We start from the raw sequence: 23,440 nt of genomic DNA, 5'->3' as shown, positions 1-23,440 counted from the left end.
ATAATTGTAATAATCCTTTTTGCCTTGAAATTTCATTTTCCTACTATTAATAAAAATACTCCAGCCTTCTATTGGTTAGTGTTGGTCTGACATATCTTTTTCTATCTCTTTACTTTCAATATTTCTTTGTCATTATGTTTTAGGTGTGCCTTTTGTAAGTAACATATAGCTGGATTTTGTTTTTGATCCAGAGAGTTTCTGTCTTTTAACTGGTGAGTTAAATCTGTATATTATAATTACTGATATATTTTTATTTATTTCTCTTATCTTGCTGTGTGTTTCTCTTTATCATAATTTCTTTCTGCTTTTTCCCTTCCTTTCCTGACTTCTGTTTAAATGACTAAGATTTCTTTATTTCATTTCCCCCTAGTGGTCTAGAAGTTACATGGATTCTACTTCTATTCTTTTAGTGGTTATTACCCTGAAATTTTTAACTTATGTACCAACTTAACAGAGTCTAAAATTAACCATTATGTCCATGATCTCACAACAACCACAAGAACATTAGAATGTTTTAACTTCTCTTATCCATCTCATTTAATATATTATTGTTACTTACTATTTTAGTCCCACCTTGTGTTATATTTCCCCAGATTAATCATTATTATGTAATTATTTTCATTTTATAAATTCAATACATTTTTTGACTTTTTCATGTTTCCCTGTGTTTTTCTGCTCGCTGTTACTTCTTACATTGTACTCGTATCTTGCGAGTTCAGTTTATTTCTGGAGTACATCCTTTAGATGTCTTTTTAACAAGGATCAATGAATAGTAAACTGTATCTTTGTCTTGAAATGCCTTTTTTTTCCCCTGCACATTCAGTGAGAATTTAATTGGGTATGAAGACACCTAGGAAAGAACTAGTTTTTTAAGAAATGTCTTTTTATTGTAAAATAAAATACAAAAACAAAACAGAAGTCTTTTGTTTAGTGAATTAGTGAATTATTGTAAGGCACTCTTTTTTTTTTTATTAATGTTATGATGGATTACAAGCTTGTGAAATTTCAGTTGTACATTTTTGTTAGTCATGTTGTGGGTACACCACTTCCCCCTCCGTACCCTCCCCCCACCCCCCCTTTTCCCTGGTAACCACCGATCAGATCTCCTTCTCAATATACTAATTTCCACCTATGAGTGGAGTCATATAGAGTTCGTCTTTCTCTGACTGACTTATTTCGCTTAACATAATGCCCTCGAGGTCCATCCACATTGTTGTGAATGGGCCAATTTCGTCTTTTTTTATGGCTGAGTAGTATTCCATTGTGTATATATACCACATCTTCTTTATCCAATCATCAGTTTCTGGGCATGTAGGCTGGTTCCACGTCTTGGCTATTGTAAATAATGCTGCAATGAACATAGGGGTGCAACGGACTCTTGAGATATCTGTTATCAGGTTCTTAGGATAGATACCCAGTAATGGGATGGCTGGGTCATAGGGTATTTCTATTTTTAACTTTTTGAGAAATCTCCATACTGTTTTCCATAGTGGCTGTACCAGTTTGCATTCCCACCAACAGTGTATGAGGGTTCCTCTTTCTCCACAACCTCTCCAACATTTGTCGTTCTTGGTTTTGGATGTTTTTGCCAATCTAACGGGGGTAAGGTGATATCTTAGTGTAGTTTTGATTTGCATTTCCCTGATGATTAGCGATGATGAACATCTTTTCATGTGTCTATTGGCCATATTCATATCTTCTTTTGAGAAATGTCTGTTCATGTCCTCTGCCCATTTTTTGATCGGGTTGTTTGTTTTTTTGTTGTTAAGCAGTGTGAGTTCTTTGTATATTATGGAGATTAACCCTTTGTCGGATAAGTGGCTTGTAAATATTTTTTCCCAATTAGTGAGCTGTTTTTTTGTTTCAATTCTGTTTTCCCTTGCCTTGAAGAAGCTCTTTAGTCTGATGAAGTCCCATTTGTTTATTCTTTCTATTGTTTCCCTCAACTGAGGAGTTACAGTGTCCGAAAAGATTCTTTTGAAACTGATGTCAAAGAGTGTACTGCCTATATTCTCTTCCAAAAGACTTATTGTCTCAGGCCTAATCTTTAGGTCTTTGATCCATTTTGAGTTTATTTTGGTGTGTGGTGAAAAAGAATGGTCGATTTTCAGTCTTTTGCATGTGGCTGTCCAGTTTTCCCAGCACCATTTGTTGAAGAGACTTTCTTTTCTCCATTGTAGGCCCTCTGCTCCTTTGTCGAAGATTAGCTGTCCGTAGATGTGTGGTTTTATCTCTGGGCTTTCAATTCTGTTCCATTGATCTGTGGACCTGTTTTTGTACCAGTACCATGCTGTTTTGATCACTGTAGCTTTGTAGTATGTTTTGAAATCGGGGATTGTGATTCCGCCGGCTTTGTTTTTCTTGCTCAAGATTGCTTTAGCAATTCGTGGTCTTTTGTTCCCCCATATGAATTTTAGGATTGTTTGTTCAATTTCTGTGAAGAATGTTCTGGGGATTCTGATTGGGATAGCATTGAATCTGTATATTGCTTTAGGTAGTATGGACATTTTAACTATGTTTATTCTTCCAATCCATGTGCAAGGAATGTCTTTCCATCTCTTTATGTCATCGCCTATTTCTTTCAAGAAAGTCTTGTAGTTTTCATTGTATAGATCCTTCACTTCCTTGGTTAAGTTTATCCCAAGGTATTTTATTCTTTTTGTTGCGATTGTGAATGGGATAGAGTTCTTGAGTTCTTTTTCTGTTAGTTTATTGTTAGTGTATAGAAATGCTACTGATTTATGCACGTTAATTTTATACCCTGCTACTTTGCTGTAGTTGTTGATTATTTCTAATAGTTTTTCTGTGGATTCTTTGGGGTTTTCTATGTATAAGATCATGTCGTCTGCAAACAACGCAAGTTTTACTTCTTCGTTACCTATTTGGATTCCTTTTATTTTTTTTTCCTGCCGAATTGCTCTGGCCAGCACCTCCAGTACTATGTTGAATAGGAGTGGTGAAAGTGGGCACCCTTGTCTTGTTCCTGTCCTCAGAGGGATGGCTTTCAGCTTTTGTCCATTGAGTATGATGTTGGCTGTGGGTCTATCATATATGGCCTTTATTATGTTGAGGTACTTTCCTTCTATACCCGTTTTACTGAGGGTTTTTATCATAAATGGGTGTTGGATCTTGTCGAATGCTTTCTCTGCGTCTATTGAGATGATCATGTGGTTTTTGTTTTTCATTTTGTTGATGTAGTGTATCACGTTGATTGACTTGCGGATGTTGAACCATCCCTGTGTCCCTGGTATAAATCCCACTTGATCATGATGTATAATCTTTTTGATGTATTGCTGTAATCGGTTTGCCAAAATTTTGTTGAGGATTTTTGCATCTATGTTCATCAGTGATATCGGCCTGTAGTTCTCCTTCTTTGTGTTGTCCTTGTCAGGTTTGGGGATCAGAGTGATGTTGGCTTCATAGAATGTGTTAGGGAGTTCTCCATCTTTCTCAATTTTCTGGAACAGTTTGAGGAGAATAGGTATTAAGTCTTCTTTGAATATTTGGTAGAATTCTCCAGAGAAGCCGTCTGGTCCTGGACTCTTGTTTTTGGGGAGGTTTTTGATTACCGTTTCTATTTCCTTACTTGTGATTGGTCTATTCAGATTCTCCATTTCTTCCTGATTCAGTTTGGGGAGATTGTAGGAGTCTAGGAATTTGTCCATTTCTTCCAAGTTGTTCAATTTGTTGGCATATAGTTTTTCATAGTATTCTCTTATGGTCTCTTGTATTTCATTGGTATCTGTTGTGATTTCTCCTCTGTCATTCCTGATTTTATTAATTTGCGCTTTCTCTCTTCTTGGTGAGTCTGGCTAGGGGTTTGTCGATTTTGTTAATTCTTTCGAAGAACCAACTCTTTGTTTCATTGATCCTTTCTATTGTCTTTTTTGTTTCAATATCGTTTATTTCTGCTCTTATTTTTATTATTTCCCTCCTTCTACTGACTCTGGGCTTTGTTTGTTCTTCTTTTTCTAGTTCTGTTAGGTGTCGTTTGAGGTTGCTTACGTGAGCTTTTTCTTGTTTAGTGAGGTGAGCCTGTATTGCGATGAATTTCCCTCTTAGGACTGCTTTTGCTGCATCCCAAATGATTTGGTATGTCGTGTTCTCATTTTCATTTGTCTCCAGATAATATTTGATTTCTTCTTTAATTTCTTCAATGATCCATTGTTTGTTGAGAAGCGTGTTGTTTAGTCTCCACATTTTTGCACCTTTCTCTGCTTTTTTCTTGTAGTTGATTTCTAGTTTAATAGCGTTATGATCAGAAAAGATGCTTGATATTATTTCAACTCTCTTGTATTTATTGATGTTTGCTTTGGTTCCCAAAATATGGTCAATCCTTGAGAATGTTCCATGTGCACTTGAGAAGAATGTGTAACCTGCTGTTTTTGGATGAAGTGTTCTATATATATCTATTAAGTCCATCTGGTCTAATTTTTCATTTAATTCTATTATTTCCTTGTTGATTTTCTGTCTGGATGTTCTGTCCATTGGTGTTAATGGTGTGTTGAGGTCCCCTACTATTATTGTATTGTTGTTGATGTCTTCTTTTAGTTCTATTAAGAGTTGCTTTACAAATTTTGGTGCTCCTGTGTTGGGTGCGTATATATTTATAAGTGTTATGTCTTCTTGGTGGAGAGTCCCTTTTATCATTATATACTGTCCCTCTTTATCTTTCTTTATCTGTTTTGCTTTGAAATCTACCTTGTCTGATATTAGTATAGCGACACCTGCTTTCTTTTGTTCATTATTAGCTTGGAGTATTGTTCTCCATCCCTTCACTCTGAGTCTGTGTTTGTCTTTGGGGCTGAGGTGTGTTTCCTGGAGGCAGCATATTGTTGGATCTTGTTCTTTGATCCATCCTGCCACTCTATGTCTTTTGATTGGGGAGTTCAATCCATTTACATTTAGAGTGATTATTGAGACGTGGGGGCCTACCACTCCCATTTTGTGTCTTGTTTTCCGGTTTTTTTCAGTTTCCTTTGTTTCTCGTCCCATGGTTTAATCTGTTCTGATGTAGAGCTGCTACTCTCTGTTGTTGTCCTTCTACTTATCTCCTCTGCTCTTGGTTTTGTAGCCCCTTTCCTTTTTTGGATTTTTCAGGAATGAGGGTTTTCCTGAGGAGTTCCTGAAGAGGAGGTTTTGTGGCAATGAACTCCCTTAATTTTTGTTTATCTGGGAAAGTTTTTATTTCTCCATCGTATTTGAAGGATATTTTCGCTGGGTAGAGAATTCTCGGCTGTAGATTTTTGTCCTTCAGATTTTTGAATATATCATTCCACTCTCTTCTAGCCTGTAAAGTTTCTGCTGAGAAATCTGCTGATAGCCTGATGGGGGTTCCTTTGTAGGTTAGTTTCTTTTGCCTGGCTGTCCTTAATATTTTCTCCTTGTCGTTGACTTTTGCTAGCTTCACTACTATATGCTGTGGAGTTGGTCTTCTTGCATTGATAAAGTTTGGAGATCTATTGGCTTCTGTCACCTGAAGATCCATCTCCCTCACCAGATTTGGGAAGTTCTCAGCCATTATTTCTTTGAATAGGTTTTCTGCCCCTTTCTCCTTCTCTTCTCCCTCTGGTATACCTATAATCCTTACGTTGCATCTCCTAATTGTGTCTGATAATTCTCGGAGAGTTTCTTCATTTCTTTTAAGTCTTGCTTCTCTCTCCTCTTCTGCCTGCAACAATTCTATATTGCCATCTTCCAAATTGCTAATTCTTTCCTCCATATTATCGGCCCTACTGTTCAGAGCACCTAGATTTTTCTTAATCTCCTCTATTGTGTTCTTCATTTCCAATATTTCTGTTTGGTTCTTCTTTATCGTATCAAACTCTTTTGTGACATAGCTCCTGAACTCGTTGAGTTGTCGGTCAGAATTCTCTCTTAACTCATTGAGAATCTTAATGATGGCTGTTTTGAAGTCATCGTCATTTAGGTTATACATCTCATTTTCTTTGGGATTGTTTTCTGTGTATTTGTTGCTTTCTTTCTGTTCTGGAGATTTAATGTATTTTTTCATATTGCTTGATGTTGTTGATTTGTGCCTCCACATGGAAATAGAGTTTAGTTGCTCCTTTCACTTGTTTCAGCTGCTGCGGTGGGAGGAGCAGCTGTTTATATTTCACCAACCAGGAATCCTGTCCGTAGTTGCTAACTGGGCCTGGGCCCCTCTTCGTAGCCACAGTGGCCCTTTGGATTCCCTCCTCTGCCGTGGGGGCCATCACAGGGGGGCTTCAGGCTGCAGGTGCCTACTGTTGCAGCCCACCTAGATGTGCTCTCTCCTTGGGGTCTGCAACGGTGTTATGGGCTTTTCCAGCAGCCAGGGGTGGGATCACTTATATTTGTCGCTCCGTTGCTGTCAGCACCCACCAAATCTCACTTGTCCTCTATAGGTCGCAGGAGAGCTATTGGCATCTTCTACAGTCTGTGGTTAGTACACCTAGCTATGCTGCTTTTGCCCTGGGGTCTTCCAGCCTTGTGGCTGGTGGCTGGGTGCCTTCTACTGGTGCTGTGCAGAGGCTTTCCCTAAGGCTGCTGTGAGCCTGTAGGGTTTCCCCCTAGGCTACTAAGCTGGGTCTCTGGAACTCTCTCCAGCCCCAGTCCTCTCTGAGATCTCGAGCAATCCCTAGCCTCACGGGGTGGGCAACGGCAGCTGGGGGTCACCCCGCCCTCAGGGCTTCTCTCCCGGCCTCTGCCGGAGCCGTGAATGCTGGGCGTGGCCCCTCTGCTAATGGCAGACAGAGAGTTTTGTCTGCTACCCGGGCGGAGCTCCGGCGCTTCCCCTCCGGGTCGCAGGACCGGCCTTTGAAAATTCCCCTAGCCCCAGTCCTCTCCGAGATCTCCGGCAATCCCTAGCCCCACGGGGCGGGCAACGGCAGCTGGGGGTCGCTCCGCCCTCTGGGATTCTCTCTGGGCCTCTGCCGGAGCCGTGAATGCTCAGCGTGGCCCCTCTGCTAACGGCAGACAGAGAGTTTTGTCTGCTGCCCGGGCGGAGCTCCGGCGCTTCCCCTCCGGGTCGCAGGACCGGCCTTGAAAACTCCCCCCGCCCCGGTCCTCTCCGAGATCTCCGGCAATCCCTAGTCCCACGGGGTGGGCAACAGCAGCTGGAAGATCTCCGTGCCCTCCGTGTCTCTCTCTGGGACCCTCCGGGCGCCCCGAGCACCAGGCTGGATCCCCCCGCCAATGGCGGGGAGAGACTCTCCCCGCGGGCTCAGGTGTGCAACTCCAAAGTTTCCCTCTGCGTTTAGGAGTAATTGCAGGGGGTTTAGGTAGGGTTCTGGTCACCTGTTTCCACCGTCGCTCCTCTGTTGTGTTCTCGCTCCTGCCCTAGACGTGCGTGGATCCTCTGGGGGCGTCCGTTGGAAGAAAGCCGCTTGCGGGTACCAGGCTGCCCGTCGGGGTCGGAGAGCCCTCACCTATTTCCACATCCTCCCAGAGGAAAGTCCATCCGCCTTCCGATGTATAGTCGCGTGGGTGTCTCAGACGTCCTGAGATGCTGTCTGGATATCCTTTGTCAAGCGATAAGTGTCCAAATAATTGTAGACTCGAAGGGCGAGAGACAAAGAGGACTACTCACGGCGCCATCTTGGCTCTAAGCCTGTAAGGCACTCTTATAACCACCACTCAAGTTAATAGATACAGATTCATCACCTGTGGATATATTGTAATCTAGTCTGCTTGGGACCCTTGCAACATTCAGAATAATTTTCTCAAACATATCTTCCAGTTTACAAATTCTCTCTTTGGTTGTGTCTACTCTGTTTAATCTGCCTATTTTTTATTACTATATTTTTTCATTTATATAGTTTTATTTTATTCCTTTTCATATCTTCTAATCTTTTCTATGCTGCTGTATTGTTTTATAGATATTTTCCTTCCTTTATGTCTTTCATCTTTTACAACATACTAGTCTTTTATAGATTGTTTTTCTAGTATTTTAAGTAATCCTTCTGTTTGTTGTGTTGGTGGAGCATAATTCACTTATTTAGTCAATTTGAGGCTCCAGGGCTTTATCTGTGTGAATCCTGGTCGGGTATGTTGTGGGATGTCTCTGGTTCTGCCATGTATTCCAGAGCATTGTCGCTTTGGACCAGACTTTCTCATGGGGGGGGGGGGGGGGGGGGTGGCGAGGAGGGGAGTGTAAATTCAGGTCCAAAATCTACAAGAGGCACAAACCTAGGGAGTTGATATCACAAGAGGAACATTTATTTGCCTTTTAGGCTAGGACCCAGGTAGAAACAAACCTGTACTAGTGGGTGAATTTATTCTAGACTTTGCTTTCACTGAGGGCTCAACTTTCTTAGGTTCTGAGATTTATACAAGAATGGTAGTTCCAGTCCACCTCATTTGAGCTGAGGGCCTCATCTTTTGTCCTCACAGAAGTATTAAAACTCAAGCTTCTGGATTGCTGAGACCTGTAACAACTTCCCTTCCCTCCCTCTGTGCAGCCACAGCATAGGTCGTATGCCTATTTCACTGGTTTCTAGCACCTTCGTCATGGCTTTCACCTAGGGATTCCCCTTTCTTTCTTGTGAGTGCTGTCTTGGATGGTTAGCAATGCAATATTTACTTCTTTTTTAAAAATCAAACATTTCTAAATATGCGTTGTGAGGAGATCAAAATTAGATGGGAAAAAATACGGGATGGAGGAAAACACTTCTTTTCAATGATAATTTAACATTTAGCTCACAAATTTAGCTATCTTAAGCAGAAAAGATCAGGATAAAATATTGGCAAGTAAAAGCTGGGAATGATTTAATCCAGTGTTTATCGAGAAATGCCTGCGAGTTTGGCAGTTTAGTTCCTATGTGGATTCTTCCTTAGAAAGAAACCAGCTTTTTGTCCAGTGTTACCTGATCCTTCTCTCTAACAGTGAAGCCTCCTTGAGCAGCTGATCACATCAGCACAAGAATGCTCCATGTTATCTGCCAGGGTGATGCACACACTGCTTTTACTGTTTTCTCATCTTTTAATCTGTGGTAGCTTTAATAAGTGATGTTGCTTATTAAATAGCATGGACTTAAATGCTGGATAGATTGATTGCCTGTCTCCTTGAGAAATATATTACTCTGAAGGTATTTTGAACAAATAGTAAACAATAATCATAATAGAATTTAGCTGTGTTATCCTAGCCTTTTTATATCTTAGTTCATAAAATAGTACCTTGAAATCTTTCCTGCCCCCACCAGAGACCTACTCCTGCCGTACTTCATCAGTTCGTCTTCTTGGTAGAATTATTTGAAAGGCATTCAGTGTACACTCTAGATGACATGCATCTTCCTGGGCAGATAAACACAAATTCAAAGTTAAAATTGGGGATATTTTTACAAATAGAAGATAACCTCTTAGGAAATTGAGGTTGACACACTAAAAGTTAGTACACTTCCACTGGGAGACAGGGAGAGGAAGCAGCACAGAATTGCAAGGGGCTAAAGTGGCAGTGTGTTAAAGTAACAGAGAGACTTAAGAAATGCTTCATTTTTGTTTATGGTTATTCCCCAGTGACTGGAACTTCCCAACACTTAAGCTTTAATTTTTCTATCTCCTGGAATTTATATCAAATAAATAATTATAGATAACTATCTATAAATTAAGAGACAATTATTTATTAATGTAGGCACTACCTGCTCACCCCTCCCCCTGAAAAACAGAGAAGCTAAAATAAAAGAGAGATCAAAAGTCACGTGGAGAAGGTGGAGGAGATATCTTTGAGCACCTGATGTGGTTCTGAGCTTCCTCTGTGTCGAGACAGTTAAGCGCTAAGCTGCATTCTTCTCATGGTCAGATAAAATAAGACGTGGGAAGTGGTGGGGACTATCAGAACTTTCTGGCAGTAATCAGTAAGATCTGTATGTTTCATATCCTTTTTACGGTAAACTTATGACTATCTAGTGTTTTGAAGAAGAAAGTGCACATTTTCATGACTTTCAATTTGTAAAATTTAATCATTTCTCATACTTAGAAGGAAATATGCATAATTTCAAGATGGTTTGTGACTTGAATCTGCCTATAAATGGAAATGAAAATTGTTTGCTAAAAAGGCTAGTTTTCTAAATAAATAAAATTCTAGGAAAGTAATAAATTAAAACATGTCATTTTACTCATAAACCAGTTTAGGAGAATTTTTTTTTCACTATATCTACACTTGATTTTGGATATAATGCTTTGAAGGTGTCTTTTAAGATGAGATCAAATGATAAGTACTATGATTTAGTAATTTTTATGTGTTTCTTTATGTCAGCTCTACAGTGGTTTTTGCTTAAAAGGGGCTATTGCATAATAAATAGGGTATTAACTAAAAACAGTTTAGTTTTATGAAGTTTGGCATTTTAAAAAATTGATTTTGTAGTAGTTTTTAATAATTCAGTGACAGATGTATACTTCCTAGTACACACATTTTTTTCTGCCAGCTAACAGAAAAGACAATTTTCTGTGGATCTAACCATAATTGAATTATTTCTTTTAGTTTCTAGGAGGAATCTTTCAATATGTGTAGCACATGAAAAGAAAGAAATGAATCATAAACCGTATTAATTTTATTTTTCTATATGTGTGTATATATATGTGTGTGTGTGTGTGTGTGTGTGTATTACAATTAAGTAGTTTTAATACATTTGTGACCACAGTGTTTAAATAAATTCATTACAATTCGTTGTCTCTGGGCTTAACTTGCAGCCAATAAAGTAGGGGACTTCTGCCACTTGTATAACATTGCTAGAGTAGTGTTCGTTATGTTTAAAATTGGTAAATAAGAGGAATGCTTATTTCTCTTGAAACGTTGCTGGTGGAAGAAGACTGAAGTGTAAATCAAAAAGCTTCCTCTAAAATAGTTTTGTGAAATACTTTAATGACACCAAAGTGCCTTTAAGAGTTTCAGATAGAACCTCACGAATGTCTATTATTAAAGAGGAATTCTTTTTTTCTCTATTTGATATATCTGCATAGCAATTTAGATATTTACTGTCCTTTATTACGTAGGGATGAGTCATATGACGCGGTTGTTTAAAAATTACTTCAGTTTTTAAAATTAATTTTCAGGTTGACATATTAAATTAGCCCTTTTTAAAGTTTTACAAAAGAGAAACAACTGTCTTTAAGAGACAGTATTTTTTTAAAGACAGTTTTGTTCATCATCACTAAACATAGCATTGGTAGCGCCAAACCTAGACCAGGCAGTAAAGGAGGAAGAATTTTTTCATTGGTTCTCTGCTCCTTTCCTAGCATTTGGTCTTCCTTTCCCCTTCAAGTTTCCCAATGTTTTCCCCATCTTGCCTATCAGGAAATAAGGTCATCCATACTAAAGTATTAGGCAGTCCATGTTCCCCTACTGGGACTATTTATATTCTTACATAAAAAAGGTTAAAGATCAGGGCTGGCCTGGCGGTGCAGCAGTTAAGTGTGCACATTCCGCTTTGGCGGCCCAGGGTTCCCTGGTTCAGATCCCAGGTGCAGACATGGCACTGCTTGGCAAGCCATGCAGTGGCAGGCATCCCACATATAAAGTAGAGGAAGATAGGCACGGATGTTAGCTCAGGGCCCATCTTCCTCAGCAAAAAGAGGATTGGCAGCCGATGTTAGCTCAGAGCTAATCTTCCTCAAAAGAAAAAAAAAAAGGTTAAAGATCAGTAATGGAAATATACACACATACAGACAAGAAGAAGAGTGAATGAGTTGATTCATGGATGGATAGAGGGATGGAGGGATGGGTGGATGGATGAATGAATGATGGGTAGAGTTTCAGGCATGGGAAGTCTTTCTGACAGGACATTTACCCAGGACTCATCCTCTATAGGTGATGGTCTGTCCTGGTGAGAAGAGGGCCTGTCAAGTAGGTTCTACCACTACTTTGCTGCTGTGGTGTATGTCAGCCACGGACATGTATTATTAACTCTTCTTTTGTGATTTGTCATACTAGTTCAAAATCAAATCCCTTTTTGTTTGTTTGTTTAAGGGTGAAAGAGCATATTCCTTTTGTGGAACTATTGAATACATGGCACCAGATATTGTCAGAGGGGGAGATTCAGGACATGACAAGGTATGTTCTATTTTAGACACTTCTTGATATATCTCTATGATTTGTGTAATAAGAATCCTAGTTAATAACTTAGATACAGCCTCTTCAGCAGAGCCCTCTTTCTGGTATTGTCTTACCTGCATTTTTTTCTCTCCATTCTATGTATGCATGAACACATTACGATATCTAGTGTTTTGGAGGAAAAAAGTAATATAAAAGTTAGGACATTCTAGCTTTCCGTGTTTTCTGGTTTTATTGGTGAGTATAATTTTTTGTTTTATAGAGTAACATTCTTGTTAAAGGAAACCTCAAAATCAACTAATTCTTCAAATAATTATTTTATTTCCATTAAAAGAGTCTATATCTTGAACAGAGCCCCAGTTGTAACTCTGTTTAAAACAGAAATCATTATTTTTCTGTTGATGGGATCTGATCCTTTAGGACACAACTGAGCCAGAATGAAATACAGAAGTGTCACTGAAAGCATAAGCTGTGCACGTGGTTCCTGTCTGCGTCATGCTGAATGATTTTGGACAGTGTTTATTGGCCTTATTGAGTTTTGCTAGAAAAACATACAGAAACATATAGTGACATGTTTCACCTTTAGTTGATATTTGCTTTCTAAGAGATCATTGAAAAGAGAATCTCTCATATTTTCTTATTCCCAATTTCTGCTTTAAACTTTGTAGAGATACTGGGGACTTTGTTGATTATCTCTGCAGCAGAAACAACCATTGTAACAATCCTTGGAGAAAGAAAAAAATCCTGCCTTCAAGATCATCTAAGTTTGCTTTCCTAAGCGCTCGAAAAAGCTGAGTTTTTTTCCTTCTCACTTCCCTTTGTATATGCAAAATGAAGATTGCAGAAGAGACTTTCCAAGTAGTTATATTATAAAATCTAGGTCACTTATTTTTTCTTCCAATAATAGAGGGTACAGATTTGTTCAGTTCTTTCTCAACACTTTTGCTTTATTAATATCTTTCTTCAAATAAGGAATTCTGACTATTTTTTGCTCTTCATCTGCCCTTCATCATCCTCTTTCAAAATCCCATATCTACAGTCCAGATATCTTAAGTATGGAGCATCATTGGTCTCCTTGCTAATGGTTAATCATATATTTAAAAGCCTGTTCTTCAGGTTTGTGTGGAATTGGTTTCAGGCCATGACGAGGAATCTGATTGTAGATCTGTACCCTTTTAAGAGTGTGGTTTCAAATCTAACAGCAGAACATTCTGAGGGTCCTGTCCCAGATGGCCGTAACACTGCTTGTAGAAATCAAAGAATTGAATTGCTGGTTCAGTTTGCTTCACGGTATTCTTTGAAACTATTGGGGAATTTGATAGCAATTTATAACTGTTAAAATTTGATAATTACTGCCTAAGACCTAACGGAACCAAATTTTGAGAAAGAAAAACCTTATATTATTCCTAGAATTTCTGTTTACCTGAGATCCAGAATACAGCTAGTCAATAAGTATTCTTTCCTATTCATGGAACACCTCAACAACTTTGAGTTAGTTAAGTGAGATAATGTATGTGAAGTGCTCATTACTGTGCCTGGCTCTGACTCCTCCTTTCCTGATTTCAGATTACCTGATCCTGTTTTATATGTCATTGTTACATATTTTTTTAAAATAGCTCTAGGCTCATAAATTTTGCATCATCTCTCTGAAACTTTGGCCCTGAAATTGGAAGCCGAGTTTAAAATTTTAGTGTATAAATTCATGTATTTGGCAGTTATTAAAATCTTGATTTGCCTAATTATGAAAGAACTAATTTTCAATATCTCAAAATTCTCTAAGTTCTATATAATTTGCTATGCTTCTAGTTCAGGTACCTGCATTTATTAATTAGTTTCCAATTTAGATCACATTTTATTTTATGTTATTTAAGATCTCTTCATGCTTCCCACAAATGAAGACTCTTAGATTTATGTGATAAGTTCTCTAAGAGGAATTGATTTAGGTGGTTATGAAAAAATAACAGCTTTAGATGGGATTTTTTTTTCATTTTTATGCTTTGACTTTAAGTACTTTCATAGTATTTATTGGAGCTGAATAATTAATAAAAATACTGATTGGTACTTTTTTTTCTCCTATCATAAGTCCAAAGATTTCACTTACTTAAAATTTTAAAAATTTATTTCAAATTTAAAATTAAAAAAAATTAACCAAAGGAGAACCATTACTAGTTTAGGAAATAATTGAAACACTTTTCACACCTTGATTGACTTCACTATGTTTAACTTCTACTCTGAGGATACCTGGATATTTGTTCTCTAAATGTCTTTCTTGCATGTGTTAATTTCATACTCCTTGCACAGAAAGCTATGTACAAAATCTTTTTGTTCAATTATTTTCCAAATATATTGCTTTATTTTGTTCATTTTTCTTCCTTATAAAATATTATGTTAGTTAATATTCTATAAAACGAAATTATTGTTATTTTATAGGCAGTTGACTGGTGGAGTTTAGGTGTTCTAATGTATGAACTACTAACTGGAGCATCTCCTTTCACTGTTGATGGAGAGAAGAATTCCCAAGCTGAGATATCTAGGTAAGACTTAACAAAATAAAATAAATGTTTTGTTTTCTCAAAGGAACTGATCAAATTTCTGCAGTTAGGCTGATGGAGAAAATGGTTTTTTAAATGTGGATAGACAAAATGATGTTCAAGTGATAAATTTACGTTTATATTCATATAGGAGGAAGATATATAACCTTTATATTTCTTATATTTTGTGTGCCCAATTAGATCTTAACTTTGATAGAGATAATGTCATAATTTTTGTGTGCTCCAAAGCACTCAGCGTATTGTCTTAACCTAGTAAGTACATCATATACTGAGAAGTTTATTTAATGAGTACTGTTTTCCCACTTTATACATAATGTGGGTTCTTTCTGAGTTTAATATAAAACAGTAGTGATATTTTTCACTGATCCGTATTTACCATAAACTCGCCCTCTTACAGGCTATCACGGCATTATTGTATTCCTTTCCTTCGTGGCAGTTATCGCAATTGCAGTATTACATTTTTGTTGATCCTTAGTTGATGAATGTCTGTCTGTCCCGCTAGATTGTAAGCTCCGTGAGAGCAAGGGGCACGTCTGGCTTTGATCCTCAGCACTGTGTGCTCAGATGCCAGCACCGTGCTTACTACGCAGAATTCAAGAAATATTTTTGGAATGAAATGAGTTAATGAACAAATAAATGAACAGTGATAAAACATTATACTAATTACTAGTTATGTTTTTTCCTATTTTTACTTGAATTTTATAACTTTGAGAACAGATATGACCTTAAAAATTAAAAATTGAGACTTCCACTTCTTACCAAGATGGAATAACAGGGACTGGATTTACTTTCCTGCCTGAAACAATTTTTAAAAAGGGCAAAATATATGAAACAACAGTATTGAAGACATTGAGCATCTAGCAATGAAGGACAGTGAACACTGAGAGACGGAATATAAACGAGGTGAGCCCTGTGATTGCCCAGCTTACTGCCTTGAGAGTGTTCAGGCTGCAGCTGCAGGGAGGGGAAAGCAGGCAGAGCTGAGGAGATGGAACTGAAAGTCCAGGAAGACCAAGGCAGCTAGAGTTTGCAGGGCAGCATGTCAGAGAGGAGAAAGCTGCAGAGAGAGAGAAGTCCAGAGATGTGCAGAAGGTACCTCTCAAGTGTTCAGTTAAGTATTGATAAGCACGCGTGTGTGAGGGAACCACTCAATATAGTTGTTCTCTCTCCAAACTGATCTATCGATTCAGCATAATCACAATCCCAGCAGGCTTTTTTTTTGTAGAAACTGACAACCTGGGTCTAAAATTCATGTAGAAATGCAGAGGATCTAGAATAGCCAAATCACCTTTGAAAAGGTAGGCCAAAGTTGATTTCAAGACTTATAAGCTATCATACTTAAAACACTGCGGTGTTTGTGTCAAGACAGACAAATCATCAGTGAACTTGAACAGAAAGTGAAGAAATAGAACCACACAGATGTAGGCAACTGATATTTTTTACAAAGGTGCAAAGTCAGTTTGGTGGAGAAAAGATAGCCTTTTCAACGAATGATGCTGGAACCATTGGCTATCATATGGGAAAATAAATGAACTTTGATCAATACTTTTCATCATACAGAAAAATTAACTAAAAATGGATCATAGACCTAAATGTAAAACCTAAAACTATAAAATTCGTGGAAGAAAACATAAAGGAAAAGTCTTTGTGACCTTGAATTAGACAAAGATTTCTTAGAGACAACACAAAAAGTACAATCCATAAAAGGAAACATTGATAAATTGGATTTCATCAAAATTAGATACTTGTGCTCTTCTCAAGAAGCTGTTAAGAGGAATGGAAAGACAAGCCACAGACTGTGATAAAATTACAAATCATAATTGATAAAGGATTGTATCCAGAATACATAAAGGACTCCCAAAACTCAAGGAAAAACAACCTCCATTTTTAAAAATGGGCAAAAGATTTGAACAGACAGTTCACCAAAGAAGATCTATGGCTGGCAGATAAAAGCACATGAAAAGATGACCAACCTCATTAGTCTTTAGAGAATTGCAAATTAAACACAATGAGATACCACTATATACTCACTGGAATGGCTAAAAATAAAGAAACTGACTGTATTAGTCAGGGTTCTCCAGAGAAACAGAACTAATAGAATACGTATATATACATATACACACACATATATAAGGAGATTTATTATAAGGAATTTGCTCACGCAATTGTGGCGGCTGAGAAATCCCATGATCTGCCATCTGCAAGCTGGAGATCCAGGAAAGACAGTGGTAAATTCCAGTCTGAATCTGAAGGCCTGAAAAGGAGAGGAGCCAGTGGTGTAATTGCCAGTCCAAGAGCAGAAGACCCATGTCCCGGGTTAAGCAGGCAGGAAGGGACCAAGTCCTCCCTTCCTGTGCTTTTCTTTTCTATTCAGGCCCTCAAGGGTTTGGGTGGTGCCTACCCACAGTGGGGAAGGGATTCAAATGCTAGTCTCATCTGGAAACATCCTCAGAAACACACCCAGAAATAATGTTTAATCAGAGCAACCCTGGGCCAGTTGAGTGACACTTAAAATTAACCATGACAAGTCCACCCCTTGTCAACTTGGCAGCCATACACATTTTCTTAAACCATACTTAATCTCCAAATAAAGACAATAATAAGGTCATAATTCCACCTAACATGATACAGCTGCCCTGCCTACAACAGAAAACCCACAAACCCCTTCCACAGAAGAGGATGTAAACTCCCTGAGTCTCCTTTATGTCCCGTAACTTAAATACCATGGTATAAAATTAACAGTACTGAAATACCATGATGGAAAGTCAGCACGTCTTATTTTACATGATAAGGAAATAAGGGAGGAAAAGAAAACACAGACATAGATATGTATTTAAAACATTTATTTGTTTATACACACACAAATGTATTCATGGCAAAATAAGAAGGAAGTACTTATGGCCATTACAGTCCTCATTTCTGTAAGTGGTTACGGGATCATCATTGGTATTTATAACTACCTTCTACTACCCTCTCTGTATTCCCTTTGCCTTCAGCAAGTACCTCCGCTGGTCATGGCTCTTTACCTTTTGAGGCTACCCAAACCCTCACTCCTGCCTAGACTGAGTTGTTGTAGTTTTCAATTGACCTTAATCACAAGACATGGTAATGCTAATAGATACCCTCAGGGATCTCCTCTATTCTAGACATACTCTTCCTTACTTCCATTGTGGGGTAGCAGTCCAGTTTCCTCTTGGTAGTAATGATCATTCACCTAGTCAGCACCATAACTCCCCTTTTTGCCTGTTGATTCGGAGGCATGAGGAACCTAAAGATGCTGGGTGGCAGTCTTAACTTCCAGTTCAATGGAATCATTGTTGTATCTCTTGGTGGAAGCATTTCTCCCCCAGAGCTAAGACCTCTAGGGCAGCGGAGCATAAAGTCATGGGAACAGGAAGTAAACACTTTGCTAGTGGGTCACTAGAGGTAATAGTGAGTGGTGCTACTCCCATTTCTACCCCTTGATTTCTGGACCCGTGAATTCGGACTGTGGGAGAAACAGCACCAATATACTGGATGTTGGTTCAGAGACTAGAGCCTTCTGGAGAACCTTGCCTGAGCCCTGCAAGGTACGGCTGCCTACCTCACAATGTAATTGAGTATTCAAAAGGCACTTCCACCTGAAGAAGGCAGCTACTTCTGGATGGTGGAGAATGTGGTAAGACCAGCTAAGTCCGTGAGCACGGGCCCATGGCTGCACTTCTTTTGCTGTGAAGTGAGTTCCCCAATCAGAAGCGATGCTGTGTGAAATACCATGACGGTGCATAAAGCATTTTGTAGGTCCATGGATGGTAGTTTTGACAGAAGCATTGTATGCAGGGAAGACAAATCCATATCTATAGTAAGTGTCTATTCTAGTTAGAGTGAAACTCTGCCCCTTTCATAATGGAAATAGTCCAGTGTAATCAACCTGCCACTAGGTAGCAGACTGATCACCCTGGGGATTGGTGCTATTTTCAGCACTAAATTGGTATCTGCTGCTGGCAGATTGTGCACTCAGTGGTAGCCATAGCCAGGTCAATTTTGGTGAGTGGAAGTCCATGTTTCTGGGCCCATATGCAACCTCAATCCTGGCCACCATGACTGCTTTGTTCATGAGCCGACTGGGTAATGAGAGGGTTGACTGGAGAAGGAGGCTGTCTGGGATCCAGAGAACAGATCATCCTATCCACTTGATTATTAAAATCGTCCTCTGCCGAGATCACCTTTTGGTGAGCCTTCCTGTGGGACACAAATATCTTCACATTTTTTTGCCCATTCAGAGAGGTCTATCTACATACCTCTTCCCCAGATATCTTTGTCAACCAGACTTCCTTGTCACCAATTTTCTAATCATGTTCCTTCCAAGTGCATCCAGCCAAACCGTTGGACAGAGCCCATTAATCTATATAAAATCACACATGTGGCCATTTCTCCCTCCCAATAGAATGAATAACCAGGCACACTGCTCAAGGTTCTGCCCGCTGGGAAGATTTCCCTTAACCACTGTCCTTCAGGAATGTCCCAGAAAGGAGCTGTAGTGCTGCAGCTGTCCACTTACAGGTGGCATCTGCACATCACGCAGCATCATCTGTAAACCAGGCCTGAGTCTTCTCTTCCTCTGTCAACTATTGTAGAGAACTCTCCATGAGGCCAAAGATGCAGGCTGTCAGAGAGAAGGTGGGGGAGCAGGAGTGGGGACCGTGGGCATTTGGACCACTTCTTCATGTAACTTACTTGTGCCTTCAGGGCCTGCTCAGGCCCGATCTTGTGTGTACCACTTCCAGTTGCTGTGTACTCCCAACTTTATGGCTTGATGGTTCAGATAACACCCAGTTTATAATGCACATCTCAGGTCACGTGTAACTTGAGGGCCCACAGTTAAGTGTTCAGTCTCTACTAAGGCCCGGGAGCAGACTAAGAGCTGTTTCTTGGGGCTGACCCCATTGTCCAGTGGTTAGGTTAGTGTGCTCTGCTTCGGTGGCCCAGGGTTTCACTGGTTCAGATCCTGGGTGTGGACATGGCACCACTCATCAGGCCATGCGGAGGTGGCATCCCACACAGCACAACCAGAAGGACCTGCAACTAGAATATACAACTATGTACTGGGGGACTTTGGGAAGAAGAAGAAGGAGAAAAACAAAAAACATTGGCAACAGTTGTTAGCTCAGGTGCCAATCTTAAAAAAAAAAAAAGTTTCTCAAAAGGGGAGTAGTTATCCACAAAAGATGGCAGAGTTTTGCTCCAAAATCCTAAGAATCTGTGCTACGTTTCACCTATAGGGACCTGCCAAAGGCTCCAGACAGCATCTCTATCTGCCACTGACACTTCAAGCACCATTGAATCTGCTGGATCATATGGCCCAAGTGGCAGAGCAGCTTGAACAGCAGCCTGAACCTGTTGCAGAGCCTTCTTTTGTTCTGGGCCTGACTCGACGACAGCTTTTCAGGTCACTTGGTAAATGGGCCAGAGTAACACACCCGATGAGGAATATGTTGCCTCCAAAATCCAAAGAAGCCCACAAGACATTGTGCCTCTCTTTTGGTTGTAGGAGGGATCAGATGCAACGACTTATCCTTCACCTTAGAAGGGATATCTTGACTTGCCCCATCCCCCTGGACCCCTACAAATCACTAAGGTAGAAGGCCCCTGAATTTCAGTCAGATTTCTTTTCCATCCTCTGACACGCAAATGTCTTACCAATAAGTCTAGAGTAGTTGCTGCTTCTTACTCACTAGGTCCAATCAGCATAAGCTTGTCAATGTAATGGACTAGTGTGATATCTTATGTAAAGGAAAGGTTATCAGGAGCCTTGTGAACTAAATTATGACACAGGGCTAGAGAGGTGATACACCCCTGAAGCAGGACAATGAAGGTACATTGTTGTCCTTCCCAGCTGAAAGCAACTCCTTTTGGCAGGCCTTAAGGACAGGGATGGAGAAAAAGGTACATGTTAGATCAATAGCTGCATACCAGATACCGGGGACATGTTAAGTTGTTCAAGCAATCAAACCACATCTGGTACAGCAGCTGCAATTGGAGTCACCACCTGGTTAAACTTAGGATAATCCACTGTCATTCACCAACATCCAACTTTCTTCACAGGCCGAACAGGCGAGTTGAATGGGGATGTGGTAGGAATCACCACTCCTACATCTTTCAAGTCCTTGACAGTGGCAGTAATTTCAGCAATCCCCTAGGAATGCAGTATTGCTTTTGGTTTAGTATTTTCCTAGCTAGAGGTGGTTCTAATGGCTTCCACTTGACCTTTCCCACCATAATTGCCCTCATTCCATAGGTCAGGGAACCAATGTGGAGATTCTGCCAGCTGCTGAGTATGTCTGTTCCAATTATGCCTTCGGGAACTGTGGAAATAACCACAAGATGGGTTCAAGAACCCACTGAACACACTGTGAGAAAGACCTAAGCTAAAACTCCGTTGATCACCTGACCTCCGTAAGGCCTACTCCGACTGGTGGGCCACATTGATGTTTTGGGTCACTCAGAAATAGTGTCGGTTCAGAACCAGTATCCAGTAGTCCCTGAAAGATCTGATTATTTCCTTTTTCCCAGTGTACAGTTACTCTGGTGAAAAGCCAAAGGTCCCTTTGGGGAATGCTAGGAGAAAGATTAACAGTATACATTTTCAGGGTCCCTTCTCAAGACAACCCACCCTCCTCTTTATTCAAGAGGTCCGGGGTATGTAAACTGGCTCAAGTGTGGGAATTGATTGGGGTGGAAGGCAGGAGAGATGACCAAGGGACACAAGAAAACTTTGGAGGGTATTGAGGTTCTGAGTGCAGCTCTTCCCTCATCTCTGACACGGTTGGTTTTTTGTCTTCCATTCTCTGCCTTTGAAATGTAGAAAATGTTTGCCAAGAGATGTTTATTTGGTATTTCGTTATCCATCAGTAAAATTTGCTTTATTAATGTGTTTTATTATACTATTATAAGCATAGTGTTATATAAATTCAGGTCTAAGTGTTATCAAAATAATGATATTAAACAGCTGTAGCTGTACTGTTTAGGTCAGGGCAAACTGTAGCCTGCAAGCCAGGTCCATTCTGCTGCCTGTTTTTGTTTGGTGTGTGAGCTGAGAATGGTTTTTACATTCTTAAATGGTTGAAAAAACTCAAAAGATGAACAATATTTTGTGATGTGAAAATTATATGAAATTCAAATTTCAGTGTCCATGAGTAAAGTTTTATTAGAACACAGCCATGCTCGTTCATTTGCATATCGTCTCTGGCTGCATTTGTGTTACCGCAGTAGTTGAATAATGGCCCCAGAGACCATACAGCTTACAGGGCCTAAAGCACTTATTGTCTGGCCTTGTGTTAGTTATCCTTTCTCCATTGCTAAGTAACAAATGACCTCAAAACTTAGTGGCATAAAACAGCATACGTTTATCATCTCAGAGTTTCTGTGGATCAGGAATGTGGGCACAGCTTAGCTAAGTTCTCTACTTCAGGGTCACTCACAGGCTCCAATCAAAGCGTTGGCTGGGCTGTAGTTATCTCAGGGCTCAACTGGGAAAGGATCTGCTGCTAAGCACATTCAGTTGTTGGCAGGGTTCAGTTCCTCCGGGTTGTTGGACTGGGAGCCTCGGTTCCTTGCTGGCAATTGGCTGAAGACCACCTTCAGTTCCTTGTCATGTGGGCCTAACATGGCAGCTTGTTTCGTCAAAGCACGCAAGCTGGGAAGGCAATAGAATCTGCTAGGAGGGTGGAAGGTTTTGTCACCAAATCATGAAAGCGGCATCTTGTCATCTTTACTGAATACTAGTCATTAGAAGAAAGTCACTAGGTCCAGCCCACACTTAAGGGGAGGGGATTACAGAAGGCCATGAATACAAGGAGACAGTGATCACTGGGGAGCACTTAGAAGTCGGCCTAGTATGGTTCCCTTACAAAGAAGTTTGTCAACCCTTGGTTTAGGTAATTCGTTTATTATTTGTTCTCCCAAGGAATGTTGGTCTTTACATAATTATTTTAATACATTGATTTTGTGTGACAAGCTGTGGTCTTCTGAAAAAAATCAAGACAGTAATTCTGTTGTACTTTGTATTTTATCCATATTGATTAGTCTATAACACCTTGAATTAGCTCACTTGTATTTGTTGTTGTTTTAAAGATTGGTGCCTGAGCTAACATCTGTTGCCAATCTTCTTTTTTTTCTCTCCCCTTCTTCTTCTCCCCAAAGCCCGCCTCCCCCCCCCCCCCCCCCGGACATAGTTGTATGTTCTAGTTGTGAGTGCCTCTGGTTGTGTGCTCATTTGTATTTTCTAAAATTTTCTTTTTATAGATGTCTTGCTTTTAGATATATGTATGAAAGAGTTACAAGTATCGTTTCTTACCCTGTTTTAAGAAGAAATTATATTTATTTTTTCTGCTTATCCTTCTTATATCTTTATGACAAAATCCATTATCAGCATACTTTATAAAGCCTTCTTGATTCCCAATATGCTGTTCATGTTTTTCTTTTTTTTTTTTTAAAGATTGACACCCGAGGTAACAACTGTTGCCAATCTTCTCTTTTTTTTTTTCTGCTTTTTCTCCCAAAGCCCCCCAGTACATAGTTATATATTTTCTTTGTGGGTCCTTCTAGTTGTGGCATATGGGACACCGCCTCAGCATGGCCTGGCAAGCGGTGCCATGTCCATGCCCAGGATCCAAACCAGTGAGACCCTGGGCTGCTGGAGCGGAGCACACGAACTTAACCACCCGGCCACAGGGCTGGCCCCTCATTTTTTTCTTTTCTTCTTCATTTTGGATATATTTATACCCAATAGCAGCATTTATGTTTCCACTGGGGTTTTGACCAGTTACCCCAAAATCTGTTAATGTTTGCCACAATAACTATTCATCTACACATTCTTCTG

At 39.7% G+C, this 23,440-nt stretch overlaps 1 protein-coding gene across 1 annotated transcript in view; it reads left to right on the top strand.

The window, feature by feature from the left end:
• Window positions 1–23,440, top strand: part of RPS6KA5 (ribosomal protein S6 kinase A5) — a 170,910-nt gene that overhangs the window by 113,482 nt on the left and 33,988 nt on the right. The window contains exons 6-7 of the mRNA XM_046647804.1: window positions 11,945–12,028; window positions 14,459–14,562. Coding sequence (XP_046503760.1) covers window positions 11,945–12,028; window positions 14,459–14,562 — 188 coding nt within the window. The remainder of the gene's footprint in view (window positions 1–11,944; window positions 12,029–14,458; window positions 14,563–23,440) is intronic.

This window comes from Equus quagga, chromosome 20 (assembly GCF_021613505.1).
Source record: "Equus quagga isolate Etosha38 chromosome 20, UCLA_HA_Equagga_1.0, whole genome shotgun sequence".
Classification (NCBI taxonomy): Eukaryota; Metazoa; Chordata; class Mammalia; order Perissodactyla; family Equidae; genus Equus; species Equus quagga.
This window is presented reverse-complemented; position numbering and strand designations above follow the sequence as displayed.